General features: G+C 42.5%; 1 protein-coding gene across 1 annotated transcript in view; it reads left to right on the top strand.

Moving 5' to 3' along the window:
* polr2ea (RNA polymerase II, I and III subunit E, a) overlaps nt 1-23,969 on the top strand; it is a 31,060-nt gene extending 7,091 nt beyond the window's left edge. Inside the window, exons 2-8 of the mRNA XM_060906301.1 lie at nt 7,567-7,741; nt 9,078-9,193; nt 13,271-13,351; nt 13,454-13,512; nt 18,155-18,233; nt 23,532-23,607; nt 23,756-23,969. Coding sequence (XP_060762284.1) covers nt 7,567-7,741; nt 9,078-9,193; nt 13,271-13,351; nt 13,454-13,512; nt 18,155-18,233; nt 23,532-23,597 — 576 coding nt within the window. The 3' untranslated portion in view covers nt 23,598-23,607; nt 23,756-23,969. The remainder of the gene's footprint in view (nt 1-7,566; nt 7,742-9,077; nt 9,194-13,270; nt 13,352-13,453; nt 13,513-18,154; nt 18,234-23,531; nt 23,608-23,755) is intronic.
* Nucleotides 23,970-24,408: the final 439 nt, after the last annotated feature.

Here is a 24,408-nt window from a genome sequence, read left to right as displayed (position 1 = left end):
CAATATATCGATTATCGCAGAATCGCTGTACCATGATATTATCGTTATCGTGGGCAAAATATCGCCATAGTATCGTATCGTGAGGTATCTGGTGATACCCAGCCCTTATATATATATATATATATATATATATATATATATATATATATATATATATATACACACACACACACACACACACACACACACACACACACACACACACACATATATATACACACACACACATATATATATATACACATACATACACATATATATACACACACATACATACATACATACATATATATATATATATATATATATATATATATATATATATATATATATATATGTAGTGTATGTGTGTGTGTATATGTGTATGCGTGCATATACAGGGCTTAAAATTCGCGGTGGTCCGGTCGCCCGAGGCGACTTAATTTGTCATTTGGTGGGTAATTCCTGTCACTAGCCAGCCCGGCTGGCTAGTTGAAAATAAAAAATATATATGAAGCGAAGATTCAGACACACTGTCAACTAAAGCCGCCACATATTAAGCACGTGCCGTGTCTGTGTTAATCGATGTGTTTATTGGCAGGACGGAAAATACCGAAGAATTCTGAATCATATCGTGTAGGAGTCAGGCTGTCGGTTTTTTCACTACTGCATGGATTAAAGTTTTCCGTCGCTACGACGGATTTCCGTCAACTGGGAGCGCTAAAGGTCAGTAATGAGATTGATGCAGATCCGAGGAAAAAAAAAAGGGGGGGTAGGCCCATAGGTCTGACACCGATGTGATTTAGAACTTAACCAAGCTGCTGTGATTGCCTGTTGTTGAACCCTTTCTTGTGCTATGTTTGAGTATATGTAAAGGAATAAGTTGTTGCGCTAGATAGGCATAAATAAATACAGCCTCCGCTACTGTCTAGTCCCGGGGAGGCTCGGCGTAGGCCACTGATGAAACTATTTGGCTGTCCTACTACTAGGCAACTAGGTTACTTGTCTACTACTAATACTAGGCCTTTTGTAGTAGTAGTAATAATGATATTTGCCTATTGAAAGGTGATCAGGTGAAAAGTTGAAGCTGCAGCAAGACCTTTGCTATTAAGCCTTTTGTAGGTTAAACAGGCTTCGGCAGACAATGTTCTGGAAAGGCTGTGTTTTTCTTTGGTTTGATTAGCCTACGATTTAATCTTTAAACATTATGGTTTCAGCAGTTCGCTTAAACATTGGAGGCTGCAGAGTCGGGCTGCAAGATTTCCCGACACTTGTTTAAGATGACAAACTTCATAGTAAGAAGAAAATAATTCCACAGTATTTAGTGCCTCGTCAGTCTCAAAAATTATTAGTGAAGGACCAACGCGAATTAAGTCCCAAAAAACCATCTCGTAGGGTTAGGTTAACCCTTTACATTTTCAAAAAAGTCCGGAATTGGAAGTCGGTCAGTGGAGTGTAATGAAGTGTCTCATTCACTCAGCACAAAAGGTCGGAAAATAGCGATTGCTTAAATAGGCTACTAATGTTTTACATTAGTAATTTAATGTATGTGACAAATAAATTCATTGATTAAATGGATAAAGAAGCGAATACTCCGAAGCTCAAAATTCAGGAAAGTGGCTCCGGTGTCGCAAGTGCACAAGAACAGTTATTTGAAAGTTAACCTGATGAATTTGTGCGTGCGCGTGCGATTTCATGAAGAACCGGGACAATTGGCATTCGGTGAAAGATTCACACCTATGACTCATTATATTCGCGCGCACCCTCTCGCCCACTGTTGCTTCGTTTTCCCGATTTACACGCGTGTCTGAAGATGGAGTTTTCAGAAATCTCCACTCTGCCCAGAGTTTGCAAAAGTAGGAAACCTCCGTATAGGTGTGAATGAGAGGTGCAACCGAATAAATAAATATGCATCTTTTTTATCTGGCTACATGTAGGCTATCACTGCGCAAAGCCTCTAATGTTGAAATGGTAGTAATATTTGTTAAAATAATAGTAGGCTAATTTCCACGTTAATCGGTAAAATGGCACAAGGGATGTGATGGGGGGATGGCCGTTTTATAAGGGGAATGATTTGAGATTTTTATTTCAGAAGGGGGATGCCTCCCCCTACATCCCCCCCATCCCCACCCCCAACTCGAGTACTGTGTATAAGGCCACCGGATATAGGCCCTTCGATTTCCATCACTAGAGCGCGTCAAATTACTTTCGGTTTTGCCAGCATGGACGCGCTTCTTTTAAATGAAGGCACAGATGTGTCAGACATCGACAAAACGGTAAAGAATAAGTGGAGATGGGCTTGGCGAAATGAAATGGGCAATAATGGCAGTTCATGGTGCAAAAAGATGAAAATGGCAGGTGTGTGCTTTTGTGTAGTTTGCCATAAAAAAAGTCTATGGAAGCAATGGCAAAAAACTAGATGCCTTTGGCTTCACTGCAAAGAAGCAGAAAAAGTGAACTTTCACTTTACTTTTCTTGCAAGTTCTTTCTGTTCCACTCTTTTGAAAGCAGCATGGTTCAAGGTCGACTGCACTTGCACTTTTCTCTTAACCACTGTTGTGCATTACTAAAGTATTGTTGAAATAAATTTGCACTTTGCGCTGAAAACTTGATGTTTCATCATTTATAGCCAGTAATGACAATGGTAAAGTCTTGCCTTAGCTTTAGTCATTGTTAAAATTATGTAAATGTACTATAAGTATGGGCCGAGGGGATAATGGACAACACGGCGTTTAAAATTTGACGCATCGCTGATGTGGTAGGGGCCAACGACATGGAGCTTTTTTTTTCAGTCAGATGATTTTTTTTTTTTTTTTTTTGCTTTAATCCATGAGATAGCGCCTGATGGTTGTTATGGAGACTTTGTGACCCCAAGATGCTACTCTTTGATGCAATTCTCTAACAGTGAGCTTTGGAGAACTTTTTACTTCTCTTACCATCCTCCTCACTGTGCGTGGTGGCAAGATAAGCTTGCATCCTCGTCCAGGCTTGTTCGCCACTGTTCCAGTTGTTTTAAACTTCTTGATGATTCCTCTGACTGTAGATACGGGCAGGTGTAGGCGAGCGGCTATTTTCTTGTAGCCGTTGCCTGACTTATGAAGGTCGACACACATCTGCCTTACTTGAATGGTGTGTTCTCTTGTCTTTCCCGTGTTGAAGAGCGGATAAGAGAAATAGGCCTCTGTGTCGCATCATATTTATACCCCAGGGAACCAGGATGTGATTTAATTACTAATTAAAGGTTCCTAGATACTCTGATCAACTTTATAAACTATAGTAGAAATGACAGAAATGCTTCAATTACATTTATTTTCTAGGAATTGTTATGAGTGCCAATAATTGTGGAACAGGTGATTTTAAGAAAGAGATTATTTCTTCGGGATTTTTTTTTTAAATTCACTTGAGTTAAAGGTTACATTTTTTTTCCAATTTTCAGTGTGAGATTATGCTTCTGCGATAAAATTTGAATTTATTTTAAGGCTTTTAACACATCTTAACTAGGGGTGCCAGTAATTGTGGAGGGCGCTGTACCTGTCAGGTTTCAGTGTTCACTCCTAAAAACCAAAGTGTCAAAGCGCAAGAGCTTCTTTTGCTACTTGCCGGTTTCCAGTGATGTCACATTCATGAGAAATATGAAGTTGGAATAGGGAGAAAGATGGACAGGCTAAATGACTAAAGTGCTGCTGCATCGCTGTCTTTAAGTAGAGATGAAAATGGACCAGGATGTCAATTGGAAAACAAAAACCTTTCTGTTCATTATAGTTCAAGTTCAAAGTGTTTGTCATATGCATAGTAAGGACTAGGGCTTTGACCTTGGCCCAAAAATCATATTCGAAGTTCGTTTGGAAATTAATCTAGACATTCGAATAGTATTCGAACTTTTATTAATTATATTATTCTTAAATGCCTCACTAAAGGCCTCTGCATGCTCTTGCGACAAGGCTTTCGCAGATAGCTTTTCGCAGACAGTTGTAATTTATCGTTGAGCGGGAGTAATAGGCGTGTGCGATGTTATTCACCGGCACAACGCAAGGGGGCGCGAAGTCGCTAGGAGTAGTTGGTGGGTGTGGTTAGTGGAGTGTTTATCCTCCGGTTACTTATAATGACTAGAACTGGAGTCGTATAGATGTACGTACTTCCTCACTTCCTCAATCAACCGCTCTTCATGCTGCTCCATCTTCGCTCGTGTTTTTAAAAATGCCGGTCGTGAAAACAAACCAAACCGGGAAAGTAGGGAAGCGGAAGTGCGTGTACAGCGGATGTAGAGTGGACCAATCAGAGCCCTCTTGTCTGCGGCGCTGTCTGCGAGGCTTCTGCGGTGGTCACAATTTTTGGGAGGTGCGCGCAGAGCGTCTGCGAAGGTGGGGGGGCTACGCAGACACTGTCTGCGACGCTATCTGCGAGGACTGGGTTGTCAGTATAAATTGGCCTTAACACCTCATCTCATCTCATTATCTCTAGCCGCTTTATCCTGTTCTACAGGGTCGCAGGCAAGCTGGAGCCTATCCCAGCTGACTACGGGCGAAAGGCGGGGTACACCCTGGACAAGTCGCCAGGTCATCACAGGGCTGACACACAGACAGACAACCATTCACACTCACATTCACACCTACGGTCAATTTAGAGTCACCAGTTAACCTAACCTGCATGTCTTTGGACTGTGGGGGAAACCGGAGCACCCGGAGGAAACCCACGCGGACACGGGGAGAACATGCAAACTCCGCACAGAAAGGCCCTCGCCGGCCCCGGGGCTCGAACCCAGGACCTTCTTGCTGTGAGGCGACAGCGCTAACCACTACACCACCGTGCCGCCGCCTTAACACCTCGGCATCAAAATTAAATGATATTCAGTCCACCGGGGGCAGTGTTCAGTCAATGTCAATAAGATTACGTACAGGAAATATGAAATATTCAGGCGTGTTTTTACAACCACTACTAATGAAACGTGCAGTGTCGTAGTAATTGGCATTATACCGGCTGACACTTTTAACGTTACATAATCCACAAACTTCGTCGTTTGTCCGTTGCCTTTTTTGTGTGAAACGCTGTTCCTTCGGTTTCCTGGTTGCTTGTACTGATGAAAGCCTCTAACTGTAGCCTCACTGACAATCAAAAGGGGAACGTTTACAAAATGAGCAGGTACTGCTAGGCCTACACCTAATCTGTGAGTTTATAACACTGCCGTTCCGAGCCCATTCGTGTTGGCTTTTGAGAATGTTTGTTTTGAATGAGACCGGTGTCAGCTGTCATGACACTGCTTCCTGCTCGCGTCTCTGATTCACAATTCAAACAAACACGGACACGATATAGGGGCGGCACGGTGGTGTAGTGATTAGCGCTGTCGCCTCACAGCAAGAAGGTCCTGGGTTCGAGCCCCGGGGCCGGCGAGGGCCTTTCTGTGTGGAGTTTGCATGTTCTCCCCGTGTCCGCGTGGGTTTCCTCCGGGTGCTCCGGTTTCCCCCACAGTCCAAAGACATGCAGGTTAGGTTAACTGGCGACTCTAAATTGACCGTAGGTGTGAATGTGAGTGTGAATGGTTGTCTGTGTCTATGTGTCAGCCCTGTGATGACCTGGCGACTTGTCCAGGGTGTACCCCGCCTTTCGCCCGTAGTCAGCTGGGATAGGCTCCAGCTTGCCTGCGACCCTGTAGAAGGATAAAGCGGCTAGAGATAATGAGATGAGATGAGACGGACACGATATGTTATAAGATCACAGATTAGTTTTACGTGCTCACTTCGTTAACTTATGAACTTCATGGTATGTAAATTCCACCATGTGTAGGCTAAATTAATTTAGGCCTATAGGCTACTTGCGCAAGTAAGCTAATAGTTTTTTTTTTAATTTATTTTTTTTTAGCAACTATCCCAAGTTGACAAAAATAACAGCGCATGAAAGCATTACTGCGTAGTGTCGCATAGCTCTCGCAGCCCCCTCTCACCTTCTAGCGCTCCCGCGTGCAATGTCTTCAAGTGGGCCCTCAAGTTTGAAGTTGTTGATTGATGGGCCAATTTGTTTCCACATATTTTACAGGTAACCTTTTTTTTTTTTATCGCATTCTCCGTCTTTTTTTTCGAATCCAAAATAGCGCCACACATCACTTTTTAAATTCTCCGGAGTGCAAATCTCCAACGTGCTAGCATCTGACTCCATTGTTCAATGCGTGCCAGCTTGACGCTAATGTCTACAGGTGCCCAGATAAGACAAAAGACAATGACCTTCGCGATTCACATAAATTCCACAGACGTAAAAAAAAAAAAAAACTGCGACCTGAACTGAAAACGTTTACAACCACATTCACAAAAATAAAAGAATTATGCCTAATGATACCATATACAGGTTCGAATATTTAGAGCTGCCTAATATTCGTTCGAACATCTCTTTTTTTCACAACATTCGAATTGTATTCGAATATCGAAGTTCGAAGTCAAAGCCCTAGTAAGGACATGTCCTCTTGCGGGGCGGCACGGTGGTGTAGTGGTTAGCGCTGTCGCCTCACAGCAAGAAGGTCCGTGTTCGAGCCCCGTGGCCGGCGAGGGCCTTTCTGTGTGGAGTTTGCATGTTCTCCCCGTGTCCGCGTGGGTTTCCTCCGGGTGCTCCGGTTTCCCCCACAGTCCAAAGACATGCAGGTTAGGTTAACTGGTGACTCTAAATTGACCGTAGGTGTGAATGTGAATGGTTGTCTGTGTCTATGTGTCGGCCCTGTGATGACCTGGCGACTTGTCCAGGGTGTACCCCGCCTTTCGCCCGTAGTCAGCTGGGATAAGGCCTCTGCATGCTCTTGCGACGAGGCTTTCGCAGATAGCTTTTCGCAGACAGTTGTAATTTATCGTTGAGCGGGGAGTAATAGGCGTGCGCGATGTTATTCACCGCTACAACGCAAGGGGGCGCGAAGTCGCTAGGAGTAGTTGGTGGGTGTGGTTAGTGGAGTGTTTATCCTCCGGTTACTTATAATGACTAGAACTGGAGTCGTATAGATGTACGTACTTCCTCACTTCCTCGATCAACCACTCTTCGTGCTGCTCCATCTTCGCTCGTGTTTTTAAAAATGCCGGTCGTGAAAACAAACCAAATCGGGAAAGTAGGGAAGCGGAAGTGCGTGTACAGCGGATGTAGAGTGGACCAATCAGAGCCCTCTTGTCTGCGGCGCTGTCTGCGAGGCTTCTGCGGTGGTCACAATTTTTGGGAGGTGTGCGCAGAGCGTCTGCGAAGGTGGGGGGGCTACGCAGACGCTATCTGCGACACCGTCTGCGAGGACTGGGTTGTCAGCATAAATTGGCCTTTAGGCTCCAGCTTGCCTGCGACCCTGTAGAACAGGATAAAGCGGCTAGAGATGATGAGATGAGATGAGATGTCCTCTTGCACAATTAAATTCTTAGTTTGCTGTCTACCAAGAATGCCAATTACAAATAAATAAGTAGGCGGAAGAAATAATACAAAGTGAAGACAATATAGTGCAAAAAACCCCAGTATAGTACAAAATAAAGGTAAACGCAGTGCAAAATAGGCAATGATCAGACGTAGCAGCAAAAAGGGCTGTAATGAGCAATCAGAGTTACTGAGAGTGGATTTTTCCTTTAATTCCTGCAGCTGTGCCACGATCGGGGATACCTGGTGACGCAGGATGAGTTGGATCAGACACTGGACGAGTTTAAAAGTCAGTTCGGGGACAAGCCGAGCGAGGGCCGTCCTCGGAGGACAGATCTCACGGTGCTCGTGGCTCATAACGACGATCCCACTGACCAGATGTTCGTCTTCTTCCCAGGTGAGTGTAGAGTGGCTGTACAAAGGGACGCTTGGCAACATCTGTACTGTAACATTTATTTATCTTAATTCAAAATAACCATTTTTATTTTATCCACATGCACTGCATATGAGCAGTCGTACGCTCTAATTGGCTACTCCAGTACTAGGATATCAGCTCGTATACCGTGAGTAGAGGAAAACAAAATGGTGGCGCGTGTCGCTGAACCAACCGAGGACAAAAACACAACCTCGTCAGCTATCAGCTCGTGTATGACTCGATTTGGTGGAATAACTTAAATATACAGTGCCTTCCATAATTATTGGCACCATATATATTTTTAAAAAAATCTACCTTTTGGTGAATTCATTCCATCTCACACTGAAAAAAAAAGGTACCCTATGGGTACATGTGGCTACTGCTTAGAAATGAAATAGTTTTCTGATCCCTTGTCCATACAGTAAATATTGCATATATATATAATTTTTTTTTACTATGAGGCAGTAGCTACAAAAATGAAGCATAATCCAAAAATGAACAATTTAAAAATCATCACAGAAGTAAAATATACCAAGTGTCTGTACTTTTATATTATTCTACTCTTACATCTTACAGTTTTTGAAACTGAAACCTCCGAACCGAGGCTGACATACACACGCTGTCACCATGACCCAAACTCTTATTTCCTGGAAAAGGCCTGGCGCTAGAGCTCAGTGGTCTCAATACTCTTTTCGACAACTTCCTGTAACAACTCGGGAAGTGCGTCACATCGACATCACACATGGGACCACTGACCGAAGAAGGCGAGCAAAGAGTATATATACCTGGAGTATATTTTAAAATAGGAACGCACTTTCCCTCGATAAGAAGTATAAACATGTCTGAAAGCGATTTTCTTTCGTGCATTTATTTTGAATGGTGAACCGAATTGTATACACTCACTGGTCATTTTAATTGGAACACCTGTATGCGTGATTGTTACACTCCATTCTTACAACGCGATAACATGGTCGCTAGCGCCTCTATATGAACCAGTAGCCACAAAAATAAGAGAAATCCCATTTTTGGATATATATTTTTTTTTAAACAAGGGGTACCGATACTTGTGAAGGGCATTACAAACTTCACTTGGATAAATTGTACAATTAGAGTCTGAGGAATTTCTGCCTGACTGTGAGTGTAAACATTTAAATCTGCACAAACCTTGCAGTTCATGTCCAGATTTTGCGTCTTTAGTTTTTGCGCTGGAGATTTGAGAGCGAATATTGTGGCTGATTTTATATTTGACTGCATTTGATTTTGGTGTAAATTTGATACTCGAACACGTGCTTCATCGTGTCTCTTGTATTTTCTGCAGAGGAGCCCAAGGTGGGAATTAAAACCATCAAAATGTACTGCCAGCGCATGCAGGAGGAGAACATCACCCGCGCCATTATTGTGGTCCAGATGGGCATGACACCTTCTGCTAAACAGGTGGGACACACACACACACACACGTGCATAAAGACACTGATGTGTACCTACCGTATTTTTCGGGCGATAAGGCGCACCGGATTATATGGCGCACTGTGAATTAACGTGTCTATGTTCACACATAAGGTGCACCGGATTGTAAGGCGCATTAAGCAAAACAACACAGTCTGGTAAATCAAACTTTATTCCACTCAGTTGTAACAACAAATACCGGTAGATGGTCGACTGTAGAGACGCTTCTTCCTGCTGTTCTCTGTTCAATAACCCACTGTTCAATTTTGTCCTCTAACTGTGGCCATCTCGCTTATGCCGCTTTTCCACTACCAACGCGGCTGAGCCGTGCCGTGCTGAGTTGGGCTGAGTGGAGCTGAGCGGGGCTGTTGGAGTTGCATTTCGACTACAACCGCGCTGAACCATGCTGGCTGGAAGTGGGTGGACACATTAGGTGGAGTTAGCGAAAGTGGGTGGACGTCACGTGATGTCGTTAGGCGGCGCAAACAGTGACATCAGTGAGCTTTTAAGCGGTAGTCTCACGACCCGGATAGTAAACAATAAACATGGAGGACATGGAGTCGTTAGTGTTGCTGGTCTTGGTGCTGTGGCTTGTTGTCACCGACAACGCCAACAGATACTGGCAAGAGCGTATAGATGAGGCGAGGCGCATAAGGCTTCAGAAATTCTCGTAATTCGTAATTCTTCTTCTTCCGGGTTTACGGTGTTTACATAGTTTACAGATCCCAACGTGCTCGTGGGGCGTATGTGGGCATGTGAGGACACTCCTCCTCACCAATCAGTGCACAGGGGAGTGTCTCCTCACGCCCCCAGCCCCACTCGGCTCGGTTTGGCTCGCTTCAGCCCCACTCCAAAACCGTGCGAGTTTTGGGTGCTGAGTAGGGCTGAAGCGAGCTGAGTCGTGCTGCTCGGAGGTAGTCGAAACGCGAGCCATGTCGGGCTGAAGTGAGCTGAAAAAGGGTAGTGGAAAAGGGCCATTAGTTCCCGCGGAAGCTCTGTTTGGTCTTCTTTACTTGGCGCAATTCATCTTCTTGCTTCCTCCACTTCCGTACCATTGATTCATTGATGTTGAATTCTTTCGCGGCGGCTCTGTTCCCATGTTCTGCTGCGTAGCTGAGAGCTTGGGAGTTTGAAAACCACTTCGTAAGCATGCCTCTTAAAGGGGTACCAAATATAATATATACAGTTGCTGATGTGACAAAGTAACGTATTCTTAAGTATTCTATCAAATTTATATACTAGAAAACAACGAAATATCTTGGTAATTGTAAATATAATAGTCGGTACGCTAAACGGCACAAGAGTCGCCATTTTTGAAAGACCGTGACGTCAGCGCTACCCACTGCACTAGGAGAGAAGCGTGTAATCATGGCGTCGGGCGCATCAAGTGAAAGCGACAGCTCTGTCGAATCATACGAAGAGATCCCGCAAGACACACTGCAAGCAGGCTATGGCTTAGAAGGGTACCAGTTTGAACCAGTTTGTGTAGACGATCACTTACAATTCATCCTACTTTCCGATTCACACGTGCTATTCCCAACCTCAATGAGCCAACACAACTGGGCACATACGTACGTCATGAGTGTTACGCAGAGAAAATGAGCGTGCATTCTGATTGGATAAAATTAATATCATGGCGGGCTGTTCAAACTGCGGAAATAGTTTGCTCGAGCTACTTTCAAAACACTATAACTTTCCAACCTTAGAACAAAAAACTTTTGTAAGTCTTGAATAAGGTTCGTTAATGTGTGTTTTATTGTTATATTTACTCTATATATTGCCCTCTGTTCCCCTTTAACAGGTGCCATTTTGGGGGTCCTTTTACGTACACACAAATGTACTGTAATATAATGTTGAAGCACAGTACGTATTACGTATAAAAAGTGGCGGGGTTAAGCGTACTAAATACTGTTCTCTGATTGGTTTATTGTTGCTAGCGTGTACTCCGGGCCCGGGCTGCCTTACATGAATGCACTTCTCGTTTAGACATTATAGTCAGGCAGTCTTGTAGACTGCTCAGGGGTCCTGTTACGGGGCCGATCAGGTAGTGACACAGTGTACCATAATGCTCCGAATATCCATTGAGCGGAGCGGCTTCATTGCTTACCAAAGTCGTACTTGCACATTTCGACACATTTTTGAGCGCATTGTACCCCATAAATTCGGTCAGTAAGCACAAGAAGTAATCATGCAGGAGGCGCGCTGGATTATAAGGCGCACTGTTAATTTTTGAGAAAATTTAAGGATTTTAAGTGCGCCTTATAGTCCCAAAAATACGGTACCTTGAAACATCGTGATGAAATGTCACGACCCATCTTCCTCAGATTTTCAGAGTAACGTTGCAGATAAAATTCTTTAATCTGAAGGAACGTTCATGTTACACATATATACCGTACGAAGATCGACACCTCTCGCGATACTAAACTTATCAAAAATGATGAGGGAAGTGATCATGGGGACAAACGGCGCTACAAAACACGACAGAAGAAAATGAAATATTCATGAATACACTGTGTGGACGCCTGACCATGACACCCATACGCGGTTCTTCCCCAAACTGTTGGCACATCATCGGGAGCACACAGTTGTGTCGAATACCTTTTGCATGTTGTAGCATTATGATTTCCCTTGACTGGAACTGAAAGGCCTAAACCTGTTCCAGCACGACAATGCACCTGTGCACAAAGCAAGCTCCATGTAAACTAGGGCTGTAACGATACACCCAAATCACGATTCGATTCGTATCGCGATTTTTGACCCACGATTCGATACGCCCACGATTTTTTTTTAAAATGTTTTTTTAAAGTAGTAAATTTGACTTATTAACATTTACTTACTTACATTAAGTATTTAATAACAAATAATTCAGACCACTGCAGAGAATGAGTAATATGTATGCAAAAATGAACAAATGTATATCCAAAGATTGTTTTATTTCTCAAAATAATACTGTTGAGCCGGAAGCTCTGTTTTTTTCGGTTCTGAAAAAGTCATTTTTCCAAATCGTGTAAATCCGTTAAGATTTTTTTGTGGGGGGGGGGGCTCTCTCACTGTCTCACTCTCATAGGGCCAATGATTTTCTGTGATCGCGGAAAACAGATGGAAATTACGGAATTTTCATGGTGAAACATTGCTCGCTTGTCAAAATGTAACTGCCGCAGAAGGCTTCCACCCAAGCAGACATGCCTTCAGTGTTGCCAGATATTGCTAACGTTTTCCACCCCAAAATATGTTCAAAACCAGCCAAAAAGCACCTAAACCTGCCCAATCTGGCAACACTGCATGCCTTTCCGGTCAAGTGATTGTGATTGGCTTGTGGCACACCTAGCCAGCCAATGAGCTGCTTGTTTACAGATTCGCTCCCCGCGTCGCAACCAGAATGGCGACCGCTTAAAAGAAATGAATGCTCTGCCAGTGGCGAGTGTGGACGTTGCGTGACTCGCAGAAGATTGTCGCAGGTCGGCGAAAAAACGACTTACTAATAGATATAAAAAAAATAAAAGTAATTTAAGTAAGTTTAAAATGTAATTTAAATAAAAAGTAAAGTATTCATAAATTGAAGTTTGGAAGTGCCTCTGTTTTTGGGCTGAGGAGAAGTTTGAAAGGGTGTACCGCGATTCTGCCTTCTTGTATCGCGATACGGATCGTGGCTCTGCGTATCGCGATTTCGATACGCATATTGTTACAGCCCTAATGTAAACACATAGTTTGTCAAGGCTCGTGTGGAAAAACTCGAGTGTCCTCAACCTCACCAAGCACCTTAGAGTTGAACTAGAACGACACACGACTGCACCCCAGGCCGCCTCATCCATCGTCAGTGCCTGGCCTCCCCAGAGCCACGCCCCAAAGATCTGCTGGAAAGCCTTCCCAGAAAAGTGGAGCTTATTAGAACAGCAAAGAGGAACTAACTCTGGAATGAGATCTTCAACAAACACATAAGTGTGATGGTCAGGTGTCCACGTACACTTGGTATTATAGTGTAAGAGACGTTTTCCTGAGTTGTTTAATATGAAATAACCCTCGAAGTAACCTACCAGGTGATGGATCTGTCGAATATATTTGCAGTCGCTGGTGGACATGGCACCGAAGTACATCCTGGAGCAGTTTCTGCAGCAAGAGCTGCTCATCAACATCACAGAACACGAGGTGAGAAATGTGATGTACCTATGATAAACATATTTGAAGATCATCTGCATTTTGGGTTGAGTAACACGGCCGCTGATTGTCCTCGCCGTTTCGTGTTTGCAGCTGGTTCCCGAGCACATCGTGATGACCAAGGAGGAAGTGACTGAGCTGCTAGCGAGATAGTATCCTTATTAACACGGGTACGGGTCTGGGTCTGATTTTTTTTTTTTTACTCCATTTGTATGGAATCAATTTTGTGCCAAAATGTTCATACAATACTTTTGAAATATCAAACAAAAATGATAAATAAAAAAAAGTCAATTTTTTTTAGGCTGGCAGACAAATTATTCGTGTAATCGTGCAAAATATCAGTCTGTTACTCTTCAGAAACCTTTTATTTTTGTTCCGCGTCTTTCTCAGTTTTGTTTGACGTAATTTATTTTGGTTGCGATTCCAGCTCTCTCGTTTGCGCTCCCTGACTTTTTGCTTGCAGTTTTGGCACAAACTTCCTGTGTGGGTGGGCTGTCCAGGAATGCATTCCCATTGGCTAACTTGTGTTTGACTGACAGCTCCGCTCAGCCATTCCCTACTCGGATTCTGGCGGACTGTTTGACGAGTGACCGATCCATTGACGGTAAACAAGGATCGAGTGGACTTCAGTGTACTACTGCAACACATGCAACACATCTGTCCCGCACTTACACTTTGTTGAATTAATTCAGTATCATAGTCGCCACTGAAGTCCACTCCATCCTTGTTTACCGTCAATGGATCGGCCACTCGTCAAACAGTCCGCCAGAATCCAAGTAGGGAATGGCTGAGCGGAGCTGTCAGTCAAACACAAGTTAGCCAATGGGAATGCGTTCCTGGACAGCCCACCCACACGGGAAGTTTGTGCCAAAACTGCAAGCAAAAAGTCAGGGAGCGCAAACGAGAAAGCTGGAATCGCAACCAAAATAAATTATGTCAAACAAAACTGAGAAAGACGCGGAACAAAAATAAAAGGTTTCTGAAGAGTAATAGACTGATATTTTGCACGATTACATGAATAATTTGTTTGCCAGTCCAAAAAAATTGACTTTTTTTTTTTAATTTTGATTTATCGTTTTTGTTTGATATTTCAAAAGTATTGTATGAACATTTTGGCACAAAATTGATTCCATACATTTGCAGCTGAACTCCAACAATATTAGAAATGTTTCTAATAAATGACGGTTGAAGTTCAGATCCGATCCCCCACCAGGTTTCACTTCAAGTTCTACAAACCGTTTGGTCAGAGTATTACGCTGCAGTCATACTGGGAAGAAACAGATTGCTGTTAATTTGCCGTGTACTGTGCTTTGCAGAAGTATTCCCCCCCAACTTTTGTAGTGTTATGACCTGGAACTGAAATGGCCTTAATTGGGATTTTCTCATCTCATTATCTCTAGCCGCTTTATCCTGTTCTACAGGGTCGCAGGCAAGCTGGAGCCTATCCCAGCTGACTATGGGTAAGAGGCGGGGTACACCCTGGACAAGTCGCCAGGTCATCACAGGGCTGACACATAGACACAGACAACCATTCACACTCACATTCACACCTACGGTCAATTTAGAGTCACCAGTTAACCTAACCTGCATGTCTTTGGACTGTGGGGGAAACCGGAGCACCCGGAGGAAACCCACGCGGACACGGGGAGAACATGCAAACTCCACACAGAAAGGCCCTCGCCGGCCCCGGGGCTCGAACCCAGGACCTTCTTGCTGTGAGGCGACAGCGCTAACCACTACACCACCGTGCCGCCCCTAATTGGGATTTTATGTAATGAATCTGCACTAAATATCCCATGATGTTGGAAATTATTGACAGATTTTTAAAGAATTTTCATGATACTTTGAAATAGCGTCTGGCTTTTTTTTTTTTAAATACCCCTGCTCTGAGGGGGGGGGATGGGATACTGGTTTACCTCTGTCTGTCCGTCCGTATTTCCGTCTGTCTGAAACACCCTTTTTCTCAGTAACCACAAATCATAACCACTTGGTACCAAACTTCAGCTTGGGGTTGGTTCTATACCATGTATACCGTTTTCAGGTCTGTCGCACGTCGACTTCCTGTTTACTGACTGAATGTATTTATGAAACATATAGCGTGGATTTACAAAATTTTCATAACACTTTTCTCAGCAAGTACAAATCACAACTGTTTGATATTTGGTACCGAGCTTCAGCTTGGGGTTCTATACTGTGTGTACCGTTTTCAGGTCTGTCCCACATCGACTTCCTGTTTACCGACTGAATACATTTACAAAACCTATAGCGTGGCTTTACAAAATTTTTGGAACATTTTTCTCAGCAACTATGAATCACAATTGCTTGATATTTGGTACCGAGCTTCAGCTTGGGGTTCTATACCATGTGTACCGTTTTCAGGTCTGTCGCACATTGACTTCCTGTTTACAAAACACACATGGTGGATTTTGACGCTATTTCAAGAAGCCAAATGCTATTTCAAAATGACAGTTTATCAGGATGCTATTTGAAATCCCTGGGGAGAGACACTGCTCTTTACTTACTCGTTTCAGGGTTCATTATTTGTTGAAGTCAACATTCATAATAAGCGTCCTGTTCCTTCGATTGCTTGCGTTCTGATATAAGCGAGAGCGGCGTGGGGGATACGTAAGTGAGCAGTAGCTCATAGTTGATCTTGTTTGTTTTTAACCTTTGTGTCACAGTATTTTTGCACTTTTGAATGGCAAAATGCCAGTTAAGTCAATTTCAGTTCCAGGTTGTAACGCCTGTTCAAGTGTGTATTTGGGGGGGGTTTATGCAAGACACACAGATGCAGTTCAAATAACTACATTTCTGAGACAAATCCACACTAATAGTGTTCTTGCACAATGATAAAAAACATTTCCTTTGTTAAGGTTTAAAACCCTGAGTTTAAAAATCAGTAAACAGGAGTGACAGTGACGTGTGCAGCTCAGCTTTTACTGTTTTATATCAGAACCACGCCCACACAGGACAACGGTAGTTGCTACAAGAATCAATCCGAGTGCAACATCTTTTGCTCTTTAGTACGAGTTTAGGGTATTAAAGTGCTGATGACACGTTTTTGACATCTTTGGCGATGTTTTATAACATAAAAAGTAATTCCCGATGATCCATATATTAATTCACGAAGGCGCCTATTTTACAAGTTATGATAAAAAACGTGGCTATTTGGGCAAATTTGACGGGGCTGCAGCACCCAGGAGACGAAAGAGGAGGAGGAGCTATATGACGTCAGCGAAAGAACCTTCCTCCTAACTTACCAGTTTGTTGTTGATGCGACAGGTGTTCAGTTTGTCATTATTAGTATGTGTGTGTGTGTGTGTGTATATATGTGTATGTGTATATATATATATATTAGTTATTATGCCTTCGCGTTGTGTTGCCGGCTTTTGCTCCAAAACCCACAAGGATGGGGTAAGTTTATTCAAGTTTCCCAGAGATCCCGAGCTGCATGCGAAGTGGGTGAAGCAAGTCAGGCGCACTCGTGACAAGTGGGAGCCCTCACCAACATCCGTCCTGTGCTCTGAACACTTCGATTTGGATTGTTTTGACACCCTTCCCAGCTTAAAAGAATCTCTTGGGTGTTCAGTTCAGCACAAACGTGTGTTACTACCATCAGCAGTGCCTACACAGTGTTGCCAGATTGGGAGGTTTCCCACCCAGTTGAGCGGTTTCAAGTGCATTTTGGTGGGTTTTGAACATATTTTGGGCTGGAAAACGTCAGCAGTATCTGTTGCCAGATACTGCTGAAGTTTTCCAGCCCAAAATATGTTCAAAACCCACCAAAATGCACTTGAAACCGCCCAACTGGGCGGGATTCCTCCCAATCTGGCAACACTGCCAGTATTCCGGAGGGGGTCTACTAGTAGCTATGCCGGATCCAAAGACAGTCCTCCTGTCAGAACATGTGTTGTGAAACGACATAAGATAAAGGTACGTAGAGCTATAGATTCTACATGATAATCATAAATGTAATCATAAAGTCGGCGTGATATCAGTCATGTATTTGCTTGTGAAAGCTTGCGGCTTTCATGTAACTGCCGCCTAGCAACGAGAGGCAAAGGGTAAAGACGGTAGGCTATCATAGATTCTATTCGGAAGAGATCAACACAATTCTAGACTCCCAGAAGAGGAAGAGCTAGCACTAGAGAGTTCACCGGCGTTTTCATGCACCATTTCCATTGAGTAGAATCAGAGTAGAACAGCCAGTGAACCGCAGCGTGTTCTTCCGCTGACGTCACAACATGGCCGCGAGCCACGGACCCAGTTTTCTTGCGCTGTGCAATTAAAAGTTGGATATTTGCGTAACAACAGCTTCTTTTCACGTAATTATAACAGAAATCTAACATGTTTGCCATGTTGTATAGTTTATTTAAGAAATTGCATAGAGTCATGTTCGTGTCATCAGCACTTTAAGGGCATAAATAAGATGCTCCTGAGTGGATGCTCCATCTGTGGGTCTAAGAGAGCAAAATTGGCCGTACTCTCAGGTGGCATACGCTTTCTCTCTCTTTCCAGTCAATCACAATTGACACGAGCCAATCGTGGGTGTCTGTGAGGGCGTATGTGTACGGAGTTGAGTAGATAAGACGGCGCTTTCCTCCTAGTGTGTGATAGTTGAAAAGATGCGGTTTGGTTGACTCTACATGCCTCAGAGGAAGCCCACCCTCCCTTGTTGGTAGGTGTCATGTGTTTGGGGAAACCGTTTGTAAAAATAAATAAATAACTTGCACTCGCGTTTCGCTGTGACGTTTTGTCGTTCCTTTCGAGTGGATTTTCCTTCACTGTTGTCAGTAAGCTGAAAGAGAGCCAGTTACCCAGGATTCAAGCCGGAGACCCGGTGGCTCGATATTTCGGACTGAAAAGAGGCCAGGTAAAGCATTATTAATAATATTTCTTACTTCCTTTTTTAATGTTATTAATATAACTTGAATTATTATACATACAGAACACTTTTTCGACGGAGTAAAAGCGGGTTTCATTCATTTGGTTCGATCGCATGCAATATTGTTAGCATATCGCTTATCCTACGTGCATTACGTCACTCTAGCCTACGGAGAACGAGCGTTGAATACGGTTTACGATATTGCACGGTTGTCAAGACAGCATGACGTCACACATCAGAGACGTAAAACTTCCGCGCTAGCGAGCGACTGGGACAATTTGTAAAGAAACATGGCTGCCAGGTTTGCTTTGTTAAATACGGAAGATTTTGAGAGAGAAAGACGCATCGAACACCCGATTCGGTGTATGTGTATGTATGTATGTATAATAATAATATTGGCTGGGTTTATTTTTTTTTCGTGATATGTCAGATATATTCCATTCGGCTATCATCAGGGTTCCTACGCAGTATGGAAAAGTATAGAAAATGGAAATTAGGGTATGGAGAAATGTGTTTCCAGACCTTTGCCACTACATAGTAAAATGAAGCTCAACATTCCGACATTCAGTTGAATTTTGCCAAAGAAATGTGTTGAAATGCGGAGGGAGGGAAACGGGTGTTCTGTTGTACTGGCATGCGCTCCGCCACACCTCCTGAACCTGCTTGCTTCTTGCAAGACTTTGGACAAGACGCAGGAAAACCCCCTGCTACAAAACGCCTCTTGAACACGCGTGAGCACACATCATAGCTCCAGTCAGTGTAAAAATGCTTATGGCTTATTTGGCAGTGTTGCCAGAATTTGCTCGAAAAATAAGGCACATGGAGCCTGAAAACAAGCGACCCAAGACAAAAAAAAAAACTGCCAACAAAAATATGAAGGCTGTGTACGCAAACATACATATAAACTGAACAATGCTGTTATTACATTATTATTATAATTACATTACATTTAGTTGTCGCTTTTATCCAAAGCCACTTAGTTATTACAGGGTACAACATGGTTACAACCTGGAGCAATGTGGGGTTAAATGCCTTGCTCAAGGGCACTGCAGCCATTACATACTGGTTAGGGTGGCCACGTCTCGGCCACGTCTGCCATCTCTTGGTATGTGGACAAAATGTGATCTACAGTGGAACTAACACAGGGCCTTCATAAAACACAATAGTAAATACAAAAAATGCCATAATGACTGTTTTCAAATTAGAAGCTTCGGTAAACTTGTGTGTGTGCACAACATACAGGGTGTCCCGAAAAAATGTATACACACTTTGAATCATTGTGAAGTAGGTGTTTATTCAAATTCATTTCATTTTCAAGGTGTAATAGAATTTACAGACATCACTTTGTTTTATCACTGCCTCTAACTGATGTTTATAGTAGTGCTGTCAAAAATGTCGCGTTATTAACGCGTTAACTTGACTCAATTTTAACGGCGATAATTTTTTTATCGCGAGATTAACGCTCTGTGACATGATGCCACGCCCCGCACAGCCAGAGTCCTCTGCCCTCCCCCGAAGAGCCACGGTGCTCGGCTTAGGTTTCGTTTTCCCATCGGCAGCTCCAGCCCCACTTTGCAGTGGCTGTGACAAGACGTGTTATGCTCTGCAATAAAAAAAAAAAGACATTGGTACAACCAGTGTTCGAACTATACCGATATTTTCAGGGGGGGTCCCTTATTTTCCCTGGGGGGGGTGCTTGCGCTTGTCTCAGAGCGCGGCTCTCCATCGCGCGCTCACTTCGGATATGCAAATGCTTCCCGTTACACACGATTGCTATGTCAATAAACATCATTTTGCCAATATTTTAGAGACCCCCCAACATTTCCCAAATCATGTTTTCAAGGGATCTCATGTCTGTTTCAGGGGATCTCGGATCCCCCAAGTACCCCCGTAGTTCGAACGGTGAGCAAGCCCATTCACTTTTTTATGCTGATAAGAGAATTACAATGGTTTTTCATGTGACAAAAATGTGCAATTAAATTGCGATTAATCGCGAGTTAACTATGACAGTCGCGACATTAATCGCGATTAAATATTTTAATCGCTTGACAGCACTAGTTTATAGTCTACGCTATGAGACCTGCAACAGTCACTGAAAGTGAATGTCCAAAAATACCAAGAGAATTGAATGTGATTTGCATCGTCAGCAGTGACTGGACCAGAATGGATGTCAGTTTGAGAACAGGCGGTGACTAAATAATAAAATGTCTGTAAATTCTATTACTCTTTGAAAATTACATGGATTTTAATAAACACATACAGTACTTTACAGTGATTAAAAGCGTGTATACATTTTTTTTCGGGACATCCTGTGTGTGCTTGACATCTTCACACACCTGTGTTTTAATGTCTTGAAGTGTGCATCAGATACGTGTGCGTCAGAGTGGCATCCTGTATTTTGTGTAATGTGTATATATATATTTATGACAAAAACAGGGCACTGATACAAATTTTAGGCCAAGCGAAATATGGTATGCATTTTGGTGGTATGTCATAATGTGAGTACCTGTTCGATTTTCAAGTAATTCTTTTAAATATATGAGTACCGTATTTTCCGGACTATACGTCGCTCCGGAGTTTAAGTCGCATCAGCCAAAAAATGCATTATGAAGACGAAAAAAACATATGTCGCACCGGACTATAAGTCGCACTTTTTTGAAGGGTTATTCTATCCATAGAATCTGTGATTCTATCTGATAAGCGGCGCGTGGTTACTGCGCGACGGCATTGTTTATTTAATAAACGAACAGCTGAGCAGTGATAACGCGCCCTTTGCCCTGTAAGTAACCTAGTCTGATTATTTTCAATATCTACTACTATCTTTAATACTATCACTATCATTATTACTAATAGCCTATATTATTATTATAACTAATATTAGTAGCCTATTACTGATGCATTAATCAGTTTGCGTTTAGAATATTTTTACCGGTAGGGCTTATTATCGCCCCATGGCTCTTTCATCTGTGTTATTAGAGCTGTAGTCATCATCGAGGAGTGTCATTCTTCATTTTTGTCGAATTTTATTTCATCAAATCAGAGGTCAAGTAGGCTATAGGTATATCATCTCCAAAGACAGGTACGGTAGTAAAAACAACCGTCTAGTGAAAAAAACAACAACAACCGCTTTTAAATCCCCTACTTAAATCCTTAAAATGAGTCATTTAACTCATGTCTTGTGTGATCTGATCTCCAATGGTGAAATAAACCGGTTGTGATGAGTACAAGTCTGTTATTTTAGAAGATAAATGTAATATATAATTTAATATATAGACTAATAAAAATTAATATTTTATAATATAATATCCAGTGTTTCCCGCAGAAAATTGCTTAGTCAAGGTGGTGAGTCTTCGGTGGGCATCACGCGCGGCACGGATAGTGGTCCGGGGGGGGGGGGTTGTCGGGCCGTAACGCGTCACACGTTGCACAGATAGTCCGGGGGGGGGGGTAGTAGTACTACAATAATAACAAAGCTGTGTAGAACTGTAAAATAGGTATTTATTGAAATTAAATGTCACAACTACTTACAAAAACTGAGGTAAAATGGTTTCCTGGCCAATAAAAGTGCTCTCAGTACAGCAGCAAGAAAAAAGTAACAAAAAGTGCAGGTCATTTACATAAGGGAAAAACGGTTAGAAACAACATAGAGTGCAACATTTACTAGGCTACTTAAGAAAGGAAGCAACAAGTTAGCGTCAATCATGCAATCATTGGGACAGATCGGGGTTTTTTTTAACTATTATAATTTATTTACGGCCCATCAGAGGAATGCTGGTGTGCAACGGCGAAAAATGTATGGCTTTGCCATCTAGCCTATGATTACCCTCCCCTTTTGTTGAGGAGGAAAATGCATGACCCTCTCTCATAACATCCAGACTAAATAGCTGCCCCTTCCTTCCACAAAAAAAGTTACGTGACCATTCCCTGTTTTCCTCCGGTGGACCCAACGAGAGTAATCTCGCTGGGTGGACCAACAAAAATAACGGAAGGGTCCCACGAATGTAGCCTACAGCCATAATTTATATTGCCTACCTTAATACATTTATATTAGGCCTACTTATATTAGCACATGAACATTATATAGCATTAGGCTATATAATTATATTATTATATTATCTTACTTATATTAGTACATGAAAATTAAATTTCACTGTAACAGTGCAAATACACCGTTTAGATGAGCAGTTACAAATACAACTTACCTTCTTATTCCACCGACGATAATGGCAACGTCTCGACTTTCCCGCTGAACCGTTGAATTTAAAATTAAAATGTTTGTAAATATGGCCTCGAGGACATATGGCGTAGTAATATATCCAACCACTAGGTGCCGCAGTTTAGTCTAGCTGTCAGTCCCTGCGCTGAAATGCATTACCACTTCAGGTTTTTTTTTTGGGGACGCTTTTTTTTTTTTTCTTGGAACCTTGCTAGGGCGGGCGGTCGAGTTACCCAGGGCGGCCGCCTTGCCTGGAAAGTGCTGGGGGAAACACTGATATCACGACATATTACTGTCTGTAACTGTCACTAAAGCGTTTTCTAAGATCATAATGTCTGATATTATTATTATTTTACACACACAATAAGCGCGTGTGCGTAAAGTTATAGTAAACCATCCCCCGCCTTTTTTTTTTTTTTTTTTTTGAGTCGCCGGACCCACCCACCTCCTGCGTTCTGGGACCTCCCACTTCACAAATTAAGCACTGCCTAAAATCACTACATAACTTATTTAAATAACTATAGGCCTATCATTAATAATAAAACACAGGTCAATCAAGTTTATCAAGCTGATGATTTCACTCCAAATCAGCAAATCCATTGAATTCCTCATCCTCGGTGTCGCTTCTGAACAACTCTGCCTCCAGCGGCAGATGAAGCGCCGTTTCCTCTTCTTCTGCGTGGCTGTCGTCAGACTCAGCATCAGCTCCAGTTATTCCGCGGTGAAAAAAACAAAAAAAAACATATATACGTCGCACCGGAGTATAAGTCGCATGGCCAGCCGAACCATGAAAAAAAGTGCGACTTATAGTCCGAAAAATACGGTAGTTGTTTGTTCGCTGAAGTCTCCAAACCTGAGAATTTGAGTGTGGAAAAAGTCTTGAATTTTAAATTTGAAAATGTGTAGGAACCCTGTATCATGGTATTGAACGAGTCATGCTAGCTGAATGGAATATATCTGATATACCACGAAAAAAAAAACAGCCAATATCATTGCTGTTGTTAATTACTCAATTATCTATAAAGAGAATCTGAAATCGACTGTAATCAGATAATTTCCGGTTGAAACAGGTAGTGAAGATCATCCGGCCGAGTGAGACCGCAGGCCGGTATATAACCTACAGACTTGTACAGTGAAGCTGCAGTGGTGAGGCATTAAACTCATGTAATATAATATAAATATTCATTATCATGAAGTTTCTGTGATTTACAGCTTTGTGTAAATACACCACTGATGTCCTGGGGGAAGTTGGTTAGTAACTCTTGGTGTGTGTGTGTGTGTTTTTTCCTTTCAGGTCATCACTAAGGATCTGATCTTCTTCAAGCTGGAGGTGATGAGGCGTGTTTTTGTGAACTTTCATCTAACAGTGTGAACAGCTACACGACTGTAGTCGTAACAGAACGGAGGAGGATTTTGGACAGTTGCACATTCATTTCATTCATTCGTCGTCGTAACAATTTCTGAATTAAACATGTTTTTGTAATAAAGCGTCTTGCAATTTTTATTGATTTTTCTTCATTTTGTTTTTATTTATCATTTTTTCCCAGAGTACCAAAAATTCTGATTCATTAATAGAAACTGACAAGACAAGGATCCGATATACGACTTGTACACAACGTTCATTCACACTACAAAACTAATGAAAAAACAATAATTCAACTTGATTTCGGTGTTTAAAAAGTTGCACAAAGCTATAATCCATAGATTTTTCTACTCCAAAGACAGTATAGTACAGGAACAAACATTAAAATGTAACGGTCTTCGAATAGGGATAAAAAGAAAAGTGAATTGAGTGTATCTTATTCACAACAGAACATAAAACACCTTTGCTTCGATCTCAGGAAACGTGAGTCATTCGTTCACTGTAAAGTAGCGAAACCTGACGTTTCCAGTTTTAAGCACTCAGTAGTTCATAATGAAATGAATAATACTCCGTGTCTTCAGAGC

The sequence above is a fragment of the Neoarius graeffei genome, chromosome 23 (assembly GCF_027579695.1).
Source record: "Neoarius graeffei isolate fNeoGra1 chromosome 23, fNeoGra1.pri, whole genome shotgun sequence".
Taxonomy (NCBI): domain Eukaryota; kingdom Metazoa; phylum Chordata; class Actinopteri; order Siluriformes; family Ariidae; genus Neoarius; species Neoarius graeffei.
The sequence above is the reverse complement of the archived record's forward strand: the minus strand, read 5'-3'. Positions and strand labels throughout refer to the sequence as shown.